The sequence below is a fragment of the Lampetra fluviatilis genome, chromosome 19 (genome assembly GCF_964198595.1).
Source record: "Lampetra fluviatilis chromosome 19, kcLamFluv1.1, whole genome shotgun sequence".
In the NCBI taxonomy this organism is placed as follows: Eukaryota; Metazoa; Chordata; class Hyperoartia; order Petromyzontiformes; family Petromyzontidae; genus Lampetra; species Lampetra fluviatilis.
Window position 1 is genome coordinate 9,904,269 of NC_136293.1, and position 22,682 is coordinate 9,926,950.

Genomic DNA, 22,682 nt, shown 5'->3' on the forward strand with positions numbered 1-22,682 from the left:
TATTTATGGAGCATTACACGGCAAAATTTTGCCATGTTCCTTTCTTTGTTTACCCACTCACTCGTATTGTTTCTCATTACTTATGTCTCATTTGTACAGATTTGTCTGGTCCATTAACCTAACCATAACATTAGCGTGTCATTTGCATATGCTTTGCATGCCAGATTCTCGCATGCGCAATGTGATTCATGCATCGCTGGGCGTGAGAATGTATTTTACATCCATGATTCATTGCATGCCCCAAGTCAATGCACACACAAATTGGCAAACACTTTTTAAGACATTGGTCAACGCCGACCCAAGTTGTGGCATTCAAAACAAAGATTTCTCTTCTTCCACAAAAGCACGGAGACACGGCAAAATGTAGCCTAGAAGGCGTTTGGACGCCGCAGTAAAATTAATAACGGCTCTTAAAGACGATGTACGTCCCCGCAAAACCGTTTCATGAGCTTAGCCAGACTCAAAATCTCAAATCACTACCCACCCCCCCCCCCCATATAACAACAAAAAACATTTTCATGAGCAATCGGAAAATAAGTGGGGGATGGGGGGGGTGGTTGAAGGTGGGAGGGGCGGATGAGGGTGGTGGTGGAGATGGAGGATGCCAAATCAACGTGAAAACGGCCAAAGCGCAGAAAAATACACACGGTTTTGGCTCGTTACGCGATCGTCAGGTTCGTTTAAAAGAAAGAAATGCCGCTCGGCCCGTTGGAGAGGAGAGGGGCTGCGAGTAGGGGAGGGGGAGGGGGGGACGAGGAGGACGAGGTGGTGGTGGTGGGACGGGCGTCAAGGGGTCATCTGTATTCCTGCGTCGTGAGCTTGCTGATTCGCGCTCACTCTCTCGCGACGCCTCCACTCGCGGCACGCTCCACTTCTCGCAGAGGGCCCTCGCAGGCCGTTGCAATCACCCCCCCCCCGGCCGCCCCAACCAACGCCACGCAATTACATCGATTCACAAAATAATAAAAATAATACTTGACAGCCCTTTGTCCATCCACCGCTGTGGCGAAGGTCTGCCCGTGCCATGTCGGTCACGGGGACTGTTTGACCGTACACCTCACCGCGCTGGCCAGCGAGAGTTGGCGGAGAGTGGAGAATTCAGGACCCGTTTGGATTTCACTCACCACCGATGTCGGTTGGTCGCTGGGAATCAAATTCAAGTCACCGGGGGTCACGGTTGCACAGTGGACTAACCCAGTGTGAACTAACCCAGTGGACTAACCCAGTGGACTACCCCAGTGGACTAACTCAGTGGACTAACCCAGTGGACTAACCCAGTGGACTAACCCAGTGTGGACTAACCCAGTGGACTAACCCAGTGGACTAACCCAGTGGACTAACCCAGTGTGAACTAACCCAGTGGACTAACCCAGTGGACTAACCCAGTGTGAACTAACTCAGTGTGAACTAACCCAGTATGAACTAACCCAGTGGACTAACCCAGTGGACTAACCCAGTGTGAACTAACCCAGTGGACTAACCCAGTGGACTAACCCAGTGTGAACTAACCCAGTGGTCTAACCCAGTGTAGACTAACCCAGTGGACTAACCCAGTGGACTAACCCAGTGTGAACTAACCCAGTGAACTAACCCAGTGGACTTACCCAGTGTGAACTAACCCAGTGGACTAACGCAGTGGACTAACCCAGTGGACTAACCCACTACGCAACCGTTCCCCCTGCGCATCAGTCTGTCTCACACAAGCACCGTGGTGACGCAGCATATCAGGTAGTTATCCAAGGCCGAGTCGAACAAAGGAAGACCCAGGGTTGGTTCTGATATCATCCACCACTGATGTCAAGCTGTGACCAGGAATCAAAACTCAGGTGGCCGGGTTCATGAAGCAACGCGCCAACCACGTCAAGCCACGCAGAGACAAGCAGAGCGCAAACATCCGTACGAAGAGGGCGTTTTCTTGGTTCTTTCGGTAAAGTCACGTAGAATGGAAATAATAAATAATAAAAATAAAACATAATAAATAATTCTCACGACGTTTTGGCCACAACGCAAGCAGCCGTCCTCAGGTGGAGAACAGGTCTGTCGAGAAGACAGAGTCTGAATGACACACCCCAGGCTTGGAGCGACTATTTAAGCTGGGATGGAGGGGCGAAGAGCGCCTTGACAAAATAATTTGCATATCAAGAGGAATTTAGCATATTTATGGGAAATGCAGATATGCGATTAGTACTACTTGTGAAATGCGTAGGAGGTTTAAATCGAAATTGAAGAGGGCGTTCTCCCAGTTATCCCGAGTACACCACAGGGGCAAGTGTTGGAAGTGAGCACCGATTCAAGAATAAATGACACATGGGTAGCACCACCATGAAACCTCCCCCCACCCCAGTGTAGCCTGTAACAGACTGTTGGGGCAAGTGCTGTTAGCGAGCAGCACCTATGAAGGCCGGCACGGCACACGAGGAGGTGGGTGGCCAGCACCACGCCCGGTTGCCTTTGTCTCTCCAGCGCCGATGTTTACACACCGCACCAGCTACTCATTAGAGGCTGAGTGGACCTTGGGGGAGGCCCATGACCGGTTCAGATAATCGTCTCTGGTTTCGGTGGCTGCGAGCGGGAATCGAACTTTGGTCGCCGGGTTCGTAGCTCAGCGCGTTCGTCGTTGCACCACCGCTCCCCACACACCGTCGCACACGCACTCTCACCGCACAAATTTGGATATTACTCAGCTACGACTAATTAGGGTGCTACAGGATCTGTAATTGCCCCTCAAGTCGTGATTTGAGAGCCGTGTTTGCTTTTCGTTTCGCTCGGGAGGCATCGGTCGGGTGCCGGATCCCTTGGCGACCGTCGCCGCGGCTCAACTTGCTCCTCTGCTCGCAGCATCACTCCCCCCCCACCCCGTCTCCCTTCCTCCCTCATCACATCGCTCCCATCCCTAGCTTCTTCTCTCGCTCGCTCGCTCTCTCTCTGTCAAATCCTCGCTGCGAGAAGGCTCACATTCCCCCCCTCCTCTCCCTCTGCCGGGGCTGAAGGTGCTGATGTATTGCTGTTGCCATGGTTATGGCGGTCTCCTTGGCAACCGCAATATGACCGCCCTTCCTCCTCCTCCTCCTCCGCGCCGAGGACTGGGGCGGCTGCATTGTGCCCGAGAATTAACCCTTCGCTGGTGTCACGGTTTCCTCCGTCGAGTTATCCCCATAGACGCGATTAGATGCGATTTGTAGAGATGGGCAGGTGGTAGAGGTGCGGACCTGCAATTGCTCGCTAATGCCACTGCTGGCGGAAGGGTCTCCACTAGAGGGAGCTCTGAAGAGAAAGCCTCTCGAGTGGGTATTTGGCCTACTATGCCATGTTTTGGCCAGACGTCTTGAGACTTGGTGACATTTTTCTGGGCAAATACGTTGTTATTATTAATGATGTCTGAGTGATTGCTGCAGTCGTTGTTGCCGTGCCCACAGAAAAGTGGTGACATTGCCGAAATGGCCAAGGGGAAACGCGTGTGTTGCTCATTGCAGAGGTTCACGGTTCGAGACCCGGGGCCACCCTGGTTAATACTGTAACTGCAGGTGTATTAATCGTGAAAACAATTCTAAACCATGCGCATCGTGTGCACCACAGCAGACAGCAAAGAGCCACGTGACTTCATTCGAAAAACAAAAAGAGCAGGCAATGTGTGCCGACGTCACGGTCCAAATTTGACAAAATTTATTCTTGGATCAATCGACCGGGTAAACACCGCACGCCAAACGTTGCACCCCACTGGCAGACCGTACTCGTTCGACGAAGCGATGGCCTCACGCCGCAACAACGGCGCGAGCACAGAAACACGTCTTGAAATATGAACGGTAACAGCAGACGCACGTTCACGCCACCTTCTGCATTGCGGCTTTGGAGTTTGTCATTCCCATGGCGGTGGGATCAGCTGTGACCCCGGCAGATGGAGAAAGGGCGGTGGGGGAGGGGGAGATTGAGGGGGGGGAGGAGGCGATTGGGGGGAGTGGGAGGGGAGGGGAGCACAGAATCGAGTGGTGGCGACGCAGGTGCCCATCCCGCAGCAGCCACCACCGCCGCCGCTCCCTCGCCCGTCGGGGCTCCCCCCTAAATCACGGTGGGGGCTCGAGCGGCCGCGGCCGGAGCGTCATGCGACGTCGATTCGCAGATTTACCGGCGCGGCGGCTCCAGACTGCAGGGGCAGCAAGCGGCAGCGGCAGCGGCAGCGGCAGCAGCAGAGAGGGAGCGACCTTCCCACCGGCGTGTAAATTCACATCACGTTCACCCAGTTAATTTTCACCGCGGACAAACGCAGGCACTCACGGGTGGCCTTTCTTTACCAGACAATCCAGCGTACCGTGTACCCCGCTCACCAGAAATCAATAGATGCTCCAACACAAACAGCTTCAGGGCCCATTGACCACAACAGTGATCACGGCGGCGACATCACTAGATTTTTCCAGAGCTTCACGGTTCCAATCCAGTGGCCGCCCTGGTTATTATCGCGGGTGCATTGACCGGGAAAAAAGAAAAAAAACACGACGCGCCATCCCGCTTCAGGGTCGAAATTCAAAATGCTGTGATGTCATTCGCAAGAGTGGGCCATTGTGTGCTGGCGTCATGGTCCAAATCGGAATGAAGCAAAGCGATCACCGCCCTCTACTGGCAGACTAAATGCCCCGAGGCCACTCTTGCACAGTAGACTATCCTGGAACATACACATATCAATCAATGCTTCCGACTGCCAACGCTCGGCAGGACCCTCCTGAAAGAGAGCCATGAGACTCAATGGAGGCTTTCCTTAGAGAATGAAAAACATATATATTCCATGTTTCCACCCCGCATGCACTAAAGAGGCATTCGTCCCAGGTCATGTGGCGCTGCATTCACGATGAACGAGACACGCGCGGACCTCTTCTTCCGATGCCGACGAGGCAATTAATAAATTCAAACAAATATATTTTCGTTATTTAATTTCAACAAATGAGGGGTGATGTGGCGATGTGTGACCAAACATGACGTTGATTGAAAACCAATTTCTTTTAGAACTGCTTTGTGTTTAAATTTCGATTTAAAGCTTTCGTGACTGCAGGGATTCATCTTCTTGGTTCTTTCGGTAAAGTCATGTAGAAGGGAAGTAATAAAATAATAAAAGTAAAACATAATAAAATAATTAAAGTCACGTAGAAGGGAAGTAATAAAATAATAAAAATAAAACATAATAAAATAATTGAGACTTTACCGAAAGAACCAAGAAGATGCTTTGTGTTTAGTTTGTTGTCCTTCCCCCGCACCTCCGATTGCCGCGGTTGACTACGTACGGTGCGAAAGAAGTTCAACATGCGTACATACAAGACATGAATACATGGCCACGCAGCACAACGTGGCTATTGTGCCACACCACCAGGCCTGGCACAGTGCCCCCGCACGCCCAAGCCGCTTGAATCGGAGCCCAGTCACGTGACCTCCAGACGACGTCATGTGACAACCACATAAAAACGTACTCGCAAATTCCCTTACGTACTCACAATCCTTCCGAATTTCAGTGTAATTGTAAGGTTATATTAATGAATTCAATACATTTACAAATACACTGATTACGAAACAGGCAGATGCCAAGAGTTTGTAAACCTTCTTGCAAGTTTCTTTGAAGCTAAATCTGGTATTTTGAGGTTATATTTGGCTCCTACTACTGCGTGGCATTTCGTGCTTGAATATTCAGTTCCTGAAGTAGCTCCTGACACGTTGAGCGAAACGTCGGACATAGCGCCGAACAACACGCGGCATCAACCCCCAACATGCACACACATCGGAGACTGGCCTGCAACGTGGGGGGATGGTTTTTTTTCGCAATGAGCAAGGCGGCATCAGGTAGAAGATAAAGAAAATGACCACGGCGTGCTCAGGCGCTTTTAGGGAGAAGCGCGGAATAAGTCATTCATCAACCGCATCCTTTCCCCACATTCGAGGCAGAGTGATCAATTTCTCTTGCCCCGGTCAAGACCCCACGTTTCACCCCCAGCCTCACGATTTCATTCCCCGCCATCCCCCTCCACCACCACCCCCCTCCCCCCCTCTGTGAATATTAAAAGCACTTTGAGTAAGAGTCCATAATGATTACGCGTGATGCCAGGTAGTCCGTGGAATTTTAGGTTTCTCTTACTAAATGTTTCACAACGATCTGAAGCCGGGAGAATTATTATCATCATCATCATGTACCTCTCGTGGAAAACGTGCAGGTAAAGCTACAGCCCTAAAATTCCCTTGCTCATGCCACTGCTGCCAGGCCTCCCGCAGCAACCCTCGTCTCCACTGGGGCCAAAGAGTCTCTACCGTAAGACGTCACACCCCACTATTTTGCACACTTTAAACGTACAGCCACCTTCGCAATCCACTGCTGGACGAGGGCTTCCTAATGCCACGTCCGTCATGGGGGTTATATGACCATACTTCACCGTGCTGGTTAGTTTGGGTTGGTGAAGGCGGTGGTTATTGAAATATACTTGGATGGCTGCGGTCGCGGGATGTTAACTCCCTCGCCTGATATACAGGAGGTCATGGCTTCTTTTTTTTACGGGTTCAATCCCGACCCTGACGTCCTGTATATTTGGAGTTTGCATGTTCTCCCCGTGGTCGCGTGAATTTTTCTCAGGGTCCTCCGATTTTTCCTCTCTGCATTTAGAATCAACATGCGTTTAGAGTATTCGGCTGCTATACATTGTGATAAGTCACTTTGTTGAGCAATAATTTGTGGCCAGATCGCTTCTAAAAAATTTTTATATTGCTCAGTGGACCTTAGCTGGTAAAATAAAACAATAGTTTCAGTTTAGATTTCATAGTTTAGGTACTTGGGTGGCCATTTCCATTACGCGGCGTGCGCCACCCAATGCGCCACCGTTCCCCACCACCACGTTTAGAATTACGACCGCAGTATCGTAAAGAGGTCAGCCCACCCCAGAGGGGCCGCCCAAAGCCACGGGCAAATAACGCTCCCGTGTCAACGCTCGGCACCGCGTTCACTGTAATTCTCCCATCCGCCGCCAGGAAAACATGTGGCCACATTGCAGGAGAGATGAGGGGGGGCCAGTGGGAGGGGGGCAGGGGATGGGGGGGGAGTTCCAAGGGTCACGTTCAGCAAACCAAGCAAAATGGTGGGGCCTCAGGTAGCTCAAGGGGCCATGTATTGATGAAAAAACACATGGGTGCATCAAATTATAGCTCAAATAAAAAAACGACCACGTGAACACACAAATGCCCCTGTGTTGTCCGCATCTATTTTTTCGTATCTCGCTACGCCTATGCCCAGCGCCGTCCATAGAGGGGCGCGGGGCCCCGGGGCAACTCACCCGGTGTGGGCAACCCCCAACCCCGCCCCCCTGACACCTTCAAACTAAAACCGGGAGCATTGCATCTGACGCGGCGATAGCGAAACACGGGCAACCCACTCACCCAAAGCGCGGGGCCTGGGGCGGTCGCCCCTGATTCGTCCTGTACCCCAGGGACGGCTCTGCCCCCTCATCTTTTGTCCACGTTCCCTTCAACTCAACTCACATTAAATTTTGATTTAAAGCTTTCGTGACTGCAGGGATTCATATTATTGGTTATTTCGGTAAAGTCACGTAGAAGGGAAATAATGATAATATAAGACAAATATAAAATAATACAATTCTCACGACGTTTCGACTGCAACACAAGCAATCATCAATTACCGAAAGAACCAAGAATATCAACTCACATTGTCTATAGATCTCTCTTCCTGATCTCTTCTGTCACCTCACTAGGCTTTTATAAATTGAAAGGCGGTGGGGGGGGGCCTTCAAAAATATGTTCTGCTCAGGGCTCCCCCGGAATGGGGCAGCATCACCATTGTCTGGCTCCGACACAAGACGGCTGCCACGAGATGCCTCCGAGGCTGCACTATTATGAGCTCGCTAATTATACCCCCGTTACCGCCAGGGCAACGAGCAGAAAAAAGTGGCATTTTGTGAACAGCCGCGATTTTTTGGCGCCTCTCTAATAACATTCGGTGACACAGGCTATATTTCAGGGCAATTTGCATGCAAATGTGAAACACTTCATTGTCCACGTGTGTGTGTGTGTATTTATATATAAAATAATTATAATTCTTCCGTAAATTATTCCACTTGCGCTCCAACTTTCTGACGTTGCGGTCACTTTTTGAAGCCACGCGGCAAATAGGAAGCGCACTACGAGCTAAGCTGCTCTAAAACGGCGTGATAATCCACGTGGATTAAGGGTTTTGGCGAGCAACTAGAAAATAAAATGCTTTTCCCCGGCAGCGGCGTGGACGGTCGATATGGCGGGGGACCAGTGACGTGCGGTGAGGTCAATGGCTGGGGAGGCACTGGCTCGTGTCAGAGCCAGATTCACACACTGAGGGGGGCGTGGCCTCGCTGAGGGGGCGTGGCCTCACTGAGGGGGGCGTGTTAGACACATCCCCCTCAGTGAGGCAGATGTGATAGCTGCCTCCCCTGGTGCTTTTTCATTGCAGTTTCATGACGAGACCAGCGAGCCTAAATATAATTATACACATATGTGAAATAAGTTACCTGGAGTATGGAAGGTGAGGACATGAAATGAAGGGGTCGACAAACATTACATTGGTGACATACTGAGATAGTAGCAGGCACGTGCTTATTGCCCACGCTCCATCCAGTTACTGATGGGTTGCTCAATCAGAGGGGAGGCTGAGCTCGTTGCTGCCTCACCTCTCGTCTCTTCCTGTATTTGCAGCGGAGCTCGGCAAATTTGGCGATTTCGACTATAAAAATGATTGGAATTGTACAGAAATGACATTTATAACACAGATCAGTGGAAAAATCGAAATATTTATTTTATTTGATTATTCTTTTTTTTTACTTTTCCTAGCAGATATTTTCATTGGAGTATGACAGGTGAAGCTCTGCCTCCCCTGCCTCCCCTGACCGCACGTCCCTGCGGGGGACAACAGCATCGGGCATTCCCAACACTCATCGTGGGCCATGACCTAGCCACTGCTGGATAAAGGCCTCCACACGCCGTTGCCAGCACGTTCCATTCCCTGGCTGCCACTCTGCAACCATTCCCGATCATCGGGGCTTATACTGGTAGGAACCTCCTGGTTAGAGCAGCCCACAAGGGATTATTGTGTCCGTTCGTCCGCCGTGCAGGGTGGGGCTGGGTGGGGAGGGGAGGGTGGGGAGGGGCTGGGTGGAGAGGGTGGGGAGGGTGGGGCTGGGTGGGGGGTGGGAGGGGTGGGGCTGGGTGGGGAGGGGCTGGTCACCCCGTGGTGCCCTTATAAAACTCAACGTTTAACCTACTCACGCCGGCTTGTGCCCGCCCTCACAGTCGGCCATATTTGCGGAATACACCACGCCGCCGTTGACCCTGGTCATTGACCGAGCAACCCAACGTTCCTACCAGCTCCCTCCGCAGGAATGTGTTAGTCAAGTGTCTGACCCAAAACCCAATTATTTTTCAAAACAGTTCCGAGTGTTGTGATGTACCCGCGTGCGTTCTGCAACCCATGTTCCACTGTCAGTCTCCGAAAGCAGTTCCAAGCACGTGTCATTCCACACTTCTTTGTGCCACTCTTCACTTTTTGTTACATTTTCGTCTCGTGAATGAACCGTACATCACAGCAGGTAGGAGGCACCGATTAACCCCAACAGCCCTCGCAGCCAAACGCGCGTGTTAGCCGGGCAAGGGTTAAATTAAGCGCCGCAACGGTTGGCAAAATAAATCGCCAGTTGTTTTTTCGGTACAACTAGAAGCACAGTGTTGTTTTGTGCTCGACTCAACGGCTCGATATAAAATTCAACCGCCACAATGCCGCCGTTCTACAGCGAAGCAAATGTTAATGAGCGGCGCCTTTCGTGAGGTCTCGACGCTAGAATGCGTTAGCGGAGAACAAAAAAAACTCCAGGGAGGATGCGGGTTCACCAAATGAGGAACAAACACACAAGCGAACTCAAGTTTCTTGCCAAATCGCCGCCACAAACCGTGTAAAAGAGACACCCCCCACCCCGAGTTCATCCACTACAGAAGTCAACAAGCAATGATTATGGCCTATCGAGCCCCATCACACGCCCTTGAGCACCAACACCACCACGGGACATGTAAAAGCCTTATCTTGACTCGCTCAGTGAGGCACAACAGTTAAAAGTTACCCATGCTGATTAAAAAGGGGAGATACTCAAAGCCAAAACAATCAAAGAAGGTTTTTGTTGTTGCTGGCACGTGTTTCCGTGTGTGGCGGATAAGTCAGTGTGACATCATGGCAGTAACCATCATCCGATTTTAAGAATCCAGTTTGAAGATTTTTTTTTTACAAAATTTACGGATATAAGACAACACGGCACGAATCCTCGCTCACACCCCCTACCCTTGGGCCCCCCCCCCCCCAAACATCCTGACACTGGGCACACACTCTCGCGCTTACTCTCTGTCGACAAGTCCAATTACATTTTTACGTGCCTGGCACGACTGTGTATATTTAAAAAAATACAAATTCTGCACATGCTCGCAGTAACCCGTACGCAATTCCTTGAATTTCGCTTTTATAGGAATGATGGTAAAAAAAAGATGTCTGTTCATTAGCGCAGCCACACATTTCGTCTCGGCGGAGTGGCGGTGGGGGGTGGTGTGATTGGGGGTGGAGGGGGATGGCTGTTAGGGGGTTGGCGAGGGGCGTCGTTACGAGCGGCCTCCAAGGGGACGAGCGAAAAGCCACAATAAAAAGCGGTTTTCAATTTTCGCCGCGCGCTCTCCCGAGCGTTGGGCGCGGCATCGGTGGCGGCGCAGGAATGAGGTCATGCAGCTCACGTTCACGCAGCGCACAACGGCCCGCATGCCACATCCCCCCACCACCACACCCTCCTCCGACCATCACGATCCGAGATGGTCCCCCCAGCATTCAAATTGTGTAGCAGCGCCAGGCACGACGGTGTATCCCCCCGCCCGCCACCATCCTTCCGCCCCCACCCCACCCCAAACAATCATTCCTTCAACGCTTTGGCTGTCGCGTTCGTTTGGCTCATTGCGATGTTCGCGACGAGCACGGTCTGGGCAATTGCGTTCGTTTGGATCATTTTGACGTTTTTGCACGCGACCGTGGCTGTGGTCATCTATATTCTTAGGCTATTTCGGTAAAGTCACGTAGGTAAAAAAATTAAAATTAATAAAAGTAAAATAAAAATAAAATAAAAATCACGACGTTTTGCAGGCTACACAAGCTTCCGTCTTCAGGTGGAACCGTCACAGCACGACTGCTGCATCAAGTAAGAGAAATTCCAAGAAAACAGTCCTTGTATATATACTGGTTGAGGGTGGGAGGAGCCATTGTGTGGTTCGGTGCGGCTGAAGCACGCTGCGGTCATCTATCCGATAAAGCCATCGTGGGCAGCAGCTAGCGCAGCGAGCGATTACTGGAGAGGCAACGGTGGAAAGAGGTAGATTGGGTCCGGTCCACGTGCCAGCTCGCAGCCAGCGTCTAGTTCATGTTTTATTCATCAAGTCATCGCAGAAGCACGGCTGCTCCGTGTCGGTGAAGGGAGAACTCATAAGGGGATGACATCATTATTCTCCGTCCACACTCACACCAACACAGACCATCTGAGCCCACCTCCCAACTCCAATAAGAATGTTAATTACATTGATCAGGGTTATTTGTTTGTGACGGGATCGTAGGGGAACCACGGTTTGGCGAGATGTTAACTGCCTCGCCTGGCATTAAGGAGGTCGTGGGTTCCATCCCGACCCTGACGGTCTGTATATTTTGAGTTTGCGTGTCTTTCTCTCCGTGGTCGCATGGATTTTTCTCCGGGTCCTCCTGTTTTTCTATCTTCATTATTTAGAATCAACGCGCGCTTAGAGTATTTGGCTGCTATAAATTTCCACGTGAAAATCCACTTCGTTGATCATTTGCGATGGCCAGGTTGCATCTCAAAAGGAGCGACACGGCTCAGTGGGCCTTCCCTGGTCAAATAAAAATAGTCAAATAGTTGAGTGTGCAATTCTCCCTGCAAATGGGGAGATGTCCCTGCGTGTAGCGGCGGCTTCAACAATGTGAAGTGGGTGAAAGCGATTGTCCATTGTTTGCCATGCCGACCGCAACACATGTAGGCTAATGTACATACAATAATAACATATTTAATAACGCAAGCCCTTTGTCAATCCACTGCTGGATGAAGGCCTCCCCAAGGCGTACGAGCCACGGGGGTTATTTGACCACACCTGACCCAGCTGGTCGGTGCTGGTTGGTGAAGAACAGGGGGGGTTCAGGGTGTCAGATATCAGGATGTTCAGACATCACATACCACTGATATCCACCGTGGCCAGGACTCAAACTCAGATTGTCGGGCTCGCGGTGCAATACGCAAACCACTGTGCCACCACTCTGCCAGTGTGCATATACAAGTCATTAAATACACACGGCACGCATAGACACGGGAATGGGTCCCCCACGTGGAACAGCAAGTGGGTCGCATTCACAGTGGGCTGGCATCGCAAGTCTAACTCGCACAAACTTAATCATTTGGTCTTCATTAATCAAACCGGCACCGACTGTAACAATCTCACACTGGTAAAGGAGGTCTCATAGTGTAAATGCTTACCCCGAGCTCTCAATACTCTGATCGTGCGCTGTTTTTGAGTTGTACGCCTTTTGGAGTCATCTGGTCCAACACCAATGGAGACTAGGCTCTAAGAAAAGCTGTCTCGGGTGTGGACCAATAAACTTCAAGGACAGTGCATATCATTATCATCATCAGAGTTGTTTCTTTTTGTTTGCATTTTGACTGCTTGTGTTGTGGTTATTGCAATCATGATGCCTTGTATAAAGGTGTCAGTTTTTGTACCAGTTGAAAGGGTAAAAACCTATCACAATCTCATTACAAGTTTCCTTATAGTAACATCGTGAAGCTCCACATTACAATAATATCTTCTTGGTTCTTTCGGTAAAGTCACGTAGAAGGGAAATAATAAAATAATAAAAATAAAACATAATAAAATAATTCTCACGACGTTTATTATTTTTATTATTATTTCCCTTCTACGTGACTTTACCGAAAGAACCAAGAAGATGAATCCCTGCAGTCACGAAAGCTTTAAATCGAAAATTACAATAATAATTCAATAATTCACACGTAAGTCTGGCCACAAATGGAGGTCAGCGGTGGGACGCTGTCACGTGGTGGCCTCGGCTGCCCACCTCTCCCCTCTGCGTTCCCGCGGCCCCAGTGAGACTCCCTCACCGGGCACCGCGCGAACTGCAGAACGCGCGCGTAGCGGAGCGTGCCCAGCTGCCATCCTCCGCTGTCGGCGACGCTCTAAATGCGATCGCGAGCGAGCGAGAGCGTGCCCGCGAGCGGGGTCGTGTGAGGACACGAGCACAACGTACGGCAAGCCTGGCAGGCAGGGAAGCGGTGAACCCAGCAGAGGTGGAGAGAGAGGGGGGAGGGGGAGGGAGGGAGGGAGAGCGAGGATGCAACCGAGAGAGTGGGAGAGAGATGGGGAATCGTTATGGCTGTTAAACCCGGAGAATCGCAATTAAGATCTATTAGCGGGAAGGACAAGGCAGGCAGCCATGATGCTTCCGAGGCTTATGGACGCAAACGTTTACCTGTTCGCCATTTCCCTTCCTTCACCGCGACGAGCACCGCCCTTCGAGTGTACAGGGCGATTGCCAAAACGCCCTGGCAACTCAAAAGCGCCTTGCAATCACCATCCCATTTGAACCATTCCAATGCCCTGCTGCGGTCGATACAAAGGGGACCCCCACGAATGGCAGCTGTCCTTGTCCGGCACAGGATGTCCACAAGCACCGGCCTGGAGGTGAGCGTTTGTCCTCCCAGTAGGGTGCAACTAATATCATACGGAGCTCGATGGCCAGTGTTAAGATTCATCCGATTGGATTGCACAATATGAAAACCTTGTGAAAATATACACTCAATGCGTTCTGTAGAGTAAAAAAAAAATGGAAATGCCCTAACAATTTTAAATGGGAGATTATCTTTCCAGCCCTTGGGCAAATCCACCCTGCTGGTCACAGTTTCGGGGCTGCACCTTTATCCACCGCCTTTCACGAGAAAGCTGAGCTCTTAGGAATACATTCCACAAAACAACTAGAAATTGTTAAAAGGTTCCTCTTCAAAAAAGATTTATATCGAAATTCTAGAGTGACGCATTTGAGTGGACGTCGTACACACAATGGAATTTTTTAAAATGTATTTTGCAAAAACCGGGCACTTCCACACTGAGGAATCAAACCACAAAACTGCTGAAATACACAAAAACCTCGAATCTTAAAATAACAATCCGGGTCTGCATTTCACTTTGCCGCAGCGCATGAACATTTTTTGTTATAATAACCTACTTACGTCTCGCCGAATGCCACGATAAATGATGCCGTGAGGTTGGAGCAAGGCATCGGGGGCCGACGGGATGCCAACGGGATGACATCATTAGGGATGCACAACGGAGCTCGCCTAATGGAACTGCCATCTGTCGAACACAGCCCGCGCAGTCCGTACTTCCTGGACGGCGCGCAGAGCGCGTGGCTAAGCCGAGGGGTCGCGGCTCCGAGTGCGTCGCCAACGCACACGGGCACGTCGGCGGGCACGTCGGCTCGCAAGACGGAGGTCGCGCGACTACCCCAGGTCGCGCGGCTCTGCCGACCGATCGGTGTTCATCAAACGCTCTTTAACCCTTTCCCATTCCGATGACGTACGTATACGGAACGGAATCAGAACTGAATCGGGACATTTTCAGGTCGGAAGGAATACCGAGGCTCCCACACGGCCATGCGGGAGGGAGGGCGTGTGTGGCACAGTTTGGTGCCAGCTATCACAGAGCGTGGTCGTGTCGCTACAGTTCTCTGCGGTGAGTACAACGTCTTTAAAAACAATGGTGCTATGTAGGTTAAAATTTTAATAAACTAAATTAAATCACGACGTTTCGGAGGCAACGCAAGCCTCCGTCTTCAGGTGGAACAAAATCACTGTAGTGGTTAATGACCACGGAGTTTGTGAACCCCTTTTATCCACTACAGTGATTTTGCTGTGGCGTGTTCCACGTGAAGACGGAGGCTTGTGTTGCCTCCGAAACGTCGTGATTTAATTTATTTTATTACATTTTTTACCTACGTGACTTTACCGAAAAAACCAAAGAGTATGAATCCTTGGAGTCACGAAAGCTTCAAATATAGAATGGTGCCAGCTATCATAGAGCGTGGTCGTGTCGCTACAGTTTTCTGCGGTGAGTACAACATCTTTAAAAACAGTGGTGCTATGCCTCTCAAAATTAAATTAACGCTGAGCTGCTTGTTCGTTCCGAGAATCAGCGGTGAAAGGGACAACCGCCGTGCAACTTGCAGACGTCTCGGAACGGGGAAGGGGTTCACAAACTCCGTGGCCATTTCGATTTAAAGCTTTCGTGACTGCAGGGATTCATCTTCTTGGTTCTTTCGGTAAAGTCACGTAGGAAAAAATAATAAAATAATAAAAATAAAACATAATAAAATAATTCTCACGACGTTTCGGCCACAACGCAAGCAGCCGTCTTCAGGTGGAGAACAGGTCTGTCGAGAAGGCAGAGTCTGAATATTCAGACTCTGCCTTCTCGACAGACTCTGCCTTCTCGACAGACCTGTTCTTCACCTGAGGACGGCTGCTTGCGTTATAGCCGAAACGTCGTGAGAATTATTTTATTATGTTTAATTTTTATTATTTTATTATTTTCCTTCTACGTGACATTACCGAAAGAACCAAGAAGATCCGTGGTCATTAACGAGACGCGGCTTTGTCGCAGGGGATGGGAACCCACCCCCCCCCCCCCCCCCGTGAGTCGTACTCGGCCCCCCGCAAATTAACTTCACGTGGCTGGAGACTTTCATTTCACGAAGGTCGTGAATAATTTCACATGGCCCCGTGACTTCGTATCATATGGCCCACAATTTAATTTCATGCAGCCCATTACTTTTTTTCATCTCACACAGCCCATAGCCACGTGAAGCCTACCACTCGGAAACGGCTCACGAATGAGCACACCCCCTTTACTGGGTCACAACCACGCGCGCGCGAGCTGCGTTGCGATCGCATGCACGAACCAGTGCCTGCGACTCGCCGTGCATTTGTGCGGCGGTGCCAAAGCCTTTTTGCTGCTGCGGTTAAGGTTCGTAACGACGCGACCGGTTCATCGATTCAAATCAATTCGGAGACAGTCTCGTGACAATCGAGATCAGGTTGGGAACTGAAACAAGGAAACACAAACGGGATACAAACACCCTCGAGAGAAACCTCTCTAGAACACCCTCCAAACGGAGGCTCTTCCAACAACGGTGGCGAGGGAAAGCAATTGCAGTGGCCGCACCTCTATCTTTACCCAGGAGCCCTGTAATGGCTCACTCGCGCCGCACGTACGTTGAACTTCTTTCGCACCGTACGTAGCCAACCATACTAAAGTCGGAGGAGCGGGGGAAGGACAACAAACTAAACGCACAAAAGTGTCGTTACTGGCAAAAGGACCTCGGCTATAGGCGGCGAGTGAGCGAGCGATCAATCGCAGGGGCTGCCCCTTTATCCAGCAGCCTGGGCGAAAGCTCGGCTGTCTCCGGCACGTGCCCGCCCGCGCGACTACGTGCGCCCTCACCTGCTCACCCGCACGCTCACCCGCACGCTCACCTGCTCACCCACCCGCTCACCCGCACGTGCGCTCACCTGCTTGCCGTCCAGCGTGTAGAGGCGCTTGACGGCGCCCGTGTCCAGCTTGACGGCGTCGGTGATGTCGGCGAGCACCTGCTCGAACGAGTGCGCCGTCTTCTTGTTGAGCAGCACGCGCACCGCCTTGCGGGGCCGCACGCCGGCGCGGATCACCGTCACCAGCTTGGGCCGGATGAACTCTTTCGCCTCGCGCGTCTCCGGCGTGTGCGCCCCGCTCGCCAGCGAGGAGGGCGCCCGCCCGATCGGCGCCAGCAGGGCCGCCGTGGCCACGCCGGCGCCCAGCCCGGCGGAGGAGGCGGCGCCGCCGACGCCACCGATGCCGCCTCCTCCCCCCGTGCCACCGATGCCGCCGATGCCTCCGATGCCGCCCGAGAGGGACGAGAGGCCCGAGCCGATGGAGCTGCTCGAGCCGATGCCCACGACCGCCTTGACGTTGACCGACCAATTGGGATTGACGTTCTTGGTGTAGTCGAGCCGGCGGAACGCCTCGTTGGTGGCGCACACGTAGCTCTCGCCTGCGCCGGGGGAAACGCAGGTGGGAGGGAGGGAGGGACACAAACAACAGCACAGTAATGATGGTGGTGCTGATCCATTGGGAGGCCCTAACGAGGGAATCTTTTTTGGGCCACTGGGGTCACCGCCACCTTCAATTTAGAAACTCCTCGTGAGAACAGCGATGTCAACAAGAGTCTAAGATGAAGCAGAGATGCAGCGAGACGCGTACAAATAGATACAGATAAGGTAGTAATATGAGAGAAACGTGGACAAGATAGAGTAAGATGAAAAAATAGAGATGAGAAAGATGAATAACGCTTTTTATTTAATGAGATTTTTGTGTTTAGTCGGATTTCGAGCTGATATTTTGGTGCATCCCATGTTTTTCTTGATCTGCTTGGAGCTCTAAGCTTTTGTGCGGTTTGCTCAGGCCTAGCATCGCCACTCTGCAATAGCGACAGCAGCAGCGTGGGCATTGATTGGGATGAGAGCGCGGGTGTCGCGTACATTTCGGAGCAGCTGGGGCAACAGGGAAGGCGCGAGAGGTGTTGTGATATTGGTGCAGAGGTCCTCGGAGAGACGACGCAATCGATGGCTTCTCGGAGAGGATCTGCACCAACAATATTTAAATTATTTCCCCGAATGCCACTAAATAATGCAATTTGTCTCGTCAACACCGTGGAAGCTGCACATTACCAGGAAACATTAAGAGGCTTGTGTTGTACCAATAATGGACCACAAAACTATCAAATTAATCCGCACATTAGTTTTGTTTTTCTTATGATAATAATAAAAAAAGGATTTCCACAAAACACGTTGAGATTGCGGTTGTGACGTCAAAGAGTTCAAACCACGAGGTTGCCAGGCGGTGCAGGCATCAGAGCACCGAGCTGGAACCACTGAGATGCTGGGTTTGAATTTGGGTTTCAGCCACCACGTGACTAAAGCCCGGCGATGGTGGCTATGCACGTGGCCCGTGATCCAACACAACGCAGGCAGTAGCGAGGGTTGATGGATCACCGCACACACACAAATGTTGTGAATCTCCCTTCCCATGGGCGTCCAGAAGGTGCCCATACCCTGGCTCTGCCAGGAGAAGGCAGTCCAGCAAGTGGACTAATCGCCATCTGTGTCCATCTGTACAGGGATAAAGTTTTGCCCCCTCGCTCGCATGGATTTCCTCCCACTTGTATAATGAAACGCTCCTCACCAATTGGCTTAAGACATTTTAAAATAAAAACCCAATGCAGGACCCTCTTGAAAAAGAGTCATACAACTCATGGGGGCTTTTCTGGATAAATAGAAACCTATAGACTTACATAGAGACCCACGACAAATTTGTGTCGACGAACGGACCAAGAGAGGGCACCGTTGAAGATACGCATTGAAGTGCCTACTGGCGGCACATGACAAGTAGAACAAATTAAGTCTCCCCACCAATAAATAAATACATGGGTGGGGGGACGGGCCTGCAGACAATGCCAGCAGTTTACACAATGCATTGCGTTTATAATACCAAAGCGCAATTGAGTGGGGGCTCCCATCTGGGTTTATTGCCCCACTTAGGGGGCAGTTAAAAGGCGGGGGGGGGGGGCAGTGCGTTTACCGTTTAACAACCACTGCTGCCTTAAAGCCACACCGATGATGTCCACGTCGTACCGCCATCACCGCCGCCGCCATCAGCGCCAAGTGGGGTCGAGACCATATGCTATATAACGGCGCGTGTCCATTATCCCCCCCCCCCACACTGAGTGTGCTATTTTTGTACAGAGCAACCAGAGCCGTTCATGGGGGTGGGGGGCCCGGGGTAAATCCCACCGTGTAGGCCTCCCCCGACTCCTTCAGACCAAACCGGAAGTATTGCATCTGACACCGGGGCGAAGCGTGTGGGGGCCCCCCAAAGTGCGGGGCCTGGGGCGGTCGCCCTCGATTCGCCGTACACCCTGGGGACGGACGTCGCTGGGTGAAACTCTCGTCTTGTGCAGGTGTTCACAAATCTGACCTTTTCACACACAGCCATGTGTTCCTAATATCACGTACATTGGCTTAGTGTTTAAACGGCATATAGGTAACCTATATGCGCACTTTGGTGTAACGGTAAATGTCCATAGATGTTTGTGTATCCGACCTGTTCACACATCCGCCCTGCAGTTTAGTCCCCAGCGTGTCCTGTCTCGGGTTCCGGGCTCAACGCACGTGATATTGGTCCAAAATAACTGGTAATAAAATTCGGAAGAAATCATCGCCAAAGTATTGTCTAAATCGGCGGTTCTTAACTTGGGGTGTACGCACCCCCTGGGGGTGCAAGATGCCCTTTCTGGGGGTGCGAGACATGGACAGATTTTTTTTAGAAGGTAAATCATCGAAAACACAAATTAAGCACGGGCACATAAGTACAACTACTTTGTATCATCAAACCTTTGTATTTATTAATATTCTAATGTTTTTTTTTTACGATTGAGAACCGAGGGGATGCAAGGCTGCAGTAAATGTTTACAACCGCTGGTCTAAACTATTCAACTAAAATAGAATGTTGCCAGGTAGGGCCCACTGAGCTATACAATTCTTTTCCAGAAGTGACCTGGCCACAAATTATAGCTCAACGAAGTGGCTCATCGCGTGGAAATTTACAGCAACCAAATACTCTAAACGCGTGTTTCTAAATGTGGAGGGAAAAACCGGAGGACCCGAATAAAAATCCATGCGACCACGGGGAGAACATGCAAGCTTCAAATATACAGGCATCAGGGTCGGGATCGAAACCACGACCTCCTACATGCCAGGCGTGGGAATAAATGTCTCACCACAGCGGCACCCCTGTTCACATATTAAACGGTGCTTATGACGCCGCTTGTGAGGTTTGTGCATCAATTGTCTGTGCTGATCGACATTACGGACTTCAAAAACAAAACCGGGCATTTACCAAAATTCTCACTCGGGGGTCATCACTGCAGGCATGCAATTACCAAAGTCAAATTCACTCTGATTTTGCGTGACCATCATTTGACAATTGCCTACAGTACATCGATTGGGTTGAGCATGGATAGCGCTTGGGATGGGCGACCGCCACGCATAAAAGCCAGGTGCTATCGGCTCCTGCTGGCCTACGTTGTGGGCAGCAGTGCGGCGCAATCTATTGCAGCACTTGCACTCCTGTGTGCGCTGTGCACCTACGTCTGTGCTCCACACCTTCATCGGCCCGCGTCGTGAAGTATGGTCAAACAACTCCCTTGACCGACACGGCACGGGCAGGCCGTCATCCAGCAGTGGATTGATAACGGGGGCGAGGGGCGTGGGGGTGGTGGATGCGTGTAATGTAACGGATTCACACGACCCCTGCAGAGCCAATAGTGGCTGCGACGTTCATCAGTGTTAACAAATAATGAAGTCTGAATGAATAGGATTTATCGCGGTGCCACGTGACTTCCACTGCATATCTGGAGGTTGATAATGTTGTCTCCATTTGGCGGGTGTTGTGCATCGAATGTACAATAATTAAAACCTAATCTTAATGCACGCCCACCTCCGCCCAGGAATCCATTTGCACCTCCAAATTAACACGGTTGGCTACGTACGGTGCAAAAGAAGTTCAATATACATACACACAAAACTATACTGTATCTTAAGTCCCTCATCTCTGCTAAGTCCCTCTTTGGTGTTGACATTTCCCCGAGCCCTCATTTCTCTTGCAGCGTGTTGCAATGCAGTAATCTATTTTGACATTATCAATCCAATTGTATTGTGACATTAATTGCAATTACCCGCACGCATATTCTGTACGCAGACACAGATGACAGATCGTTATAATTACAAGACATTTGAATCTCCACCCATCAGATCCCTTGCCAGTCTGACCCCATGCCGTAAGTCTTGAGTGACGGCTTGGCTCGAGGCAGCTTAAAAATCATTGTCAGTGCTCCTCCAGCCGTTAATTAGAGCCAGCAGCCTCCACTCGTTAAATCGGCCCCTCCACTCTTCATCGCCACACAATCAGCGCCTCCGGCCAGGGTGACTCTTGCAGCACATATGGGAGTCCTCGCGCTCAGAGGGATCTGTGAGCGCGCCCGTGTTGGGGCATTTGCTCACCGCACGGCGCTCAATCATGCCCCTAACCCCACTTCAGATCCGAATCCAGACCTGCATGAAACCGATCACAAATCCTCACGCAAACTGTGACCGAAACCACAACCCCATCCCAAATACTGATCCACACCCAAACCTTAACTCCAACCCAAGCCCAGATCTTAAACCCAGACTTGAAATATCTCCCAGATCCAATCAACCCACACCTGGACAATAACCAACTTCATAACTTTAAACTGGGGAAAGACTAACTCGAAGCTTAGCCCTTACTTCGAGCATATCCCAGCTCAAAAGGAATCATGACCTCAGCACACTCGCATTATCCTTGTGTTCTGAACTAAATTAACTCTAATCCAAAACGTAATCCAGCTCAGATCAACACCCACATCGCTAAACCCACCGCAGACCCAAACCTTAACCCAAACCGTATCCCAGATCATATACCAGACAGGAACGGCCGAACCCTACCCCAGACCATAGCTGAGATGCAAATTCTTGCCGAGGCGCTAACCGCACACGCACGCCGTGTCAATCTCCACCCATTAGCACAGTTGGCGAGTACTGCGCACAATACGCTGAACATCCATCGCCTTCGTTCCCACCACGGCTCTTGCCTTTACACGTTCACCAACCACTAGGGGCGCACCCTCCCCACCACATACACATGTAGTAGGTTCAAATTAGGTGCACACACACGCAACTTGGAGGCAACACTATTTATTAAACGGTAAATAATATAACACTCTACATGAGGTGGTGACCACCTTCCTCAACTCACTAACACTCTGGAACACGACACAGACTGGACCAGGCAGGCAACGGCCTGCCTGGCCCAGGACGACGACTCGGGACTTGACGACCGAAGATGTCTTCACCTTGGAGTACAGTACAACAGCAGCCTCGCTCTGCGTTCACACCACGCTTATATTTGGTTTGGCGTGGCTGGCTCCGCCCCGGCGTGGCTGGCTCTCTTCAGGCCACGCCTCCCTTCCCAGGACACGCCTCACTTCCCCCACCTCTGGGAGGGTCCGGATCCCTCCACCACGTGACCCCCCAGGCACCCCCTTGGGGCCCCCAGCCTTCGTACGGGCCGACACAGTAGTGACCTTTCTCTGTCACTACACACACATTGATACAATAAAGGTTGTAGCAATATCGTGTGGCAGAGAAACGTGCTTAATTTCCAATTCTCAGAGCAGTTAATTTTTTTGTAACATTTACTGACAAATCCCAATTCAATTCGATGGGTTTTTTGTTGTTGTCTGCACGGTCATCGGTGACGAATCTGTGACCATCGACTCACCACATTCGAGAAGTTGGTTCAAATCGAAAATTACCCGCACTTCTTTCAAGTGGGATTATACATCACAATCATCCCCCCCTCCTCCTCCTCCTCCCTTCCGGCAGACGAATTCCCCAGGTCACTCTAGATTTGAA

General features: G+C 50.9%; 1 protein-coding gene across 3 annotated transcripts in view; it reads right to left on the reverse strand.

Annotated features, from left to right (window-relative positions):
• LOC144937641 (neuronal migration protein doublecortin-like) overlaps positions 1 to 22,682 on the reverse strand; it is a 65,689-nt gene that overhangs the window by 37,603 nt on the left and 5,404 nt on the right. For all 3 annotated transcript variants that reach the window (XM_078865014.1, XM_078865012.1, XM_078865013.1), the window contains one exon: positions 16,665 to 17,182. In XM_078865014.1, coding sequence (XP_078721140.1) covers positions 16,665 to 17,182 — 518 coding nt within the window. The remainder of the gene's footprint in view (positions 1 to 16,664; positions 17,183 to 22,682) is intronic.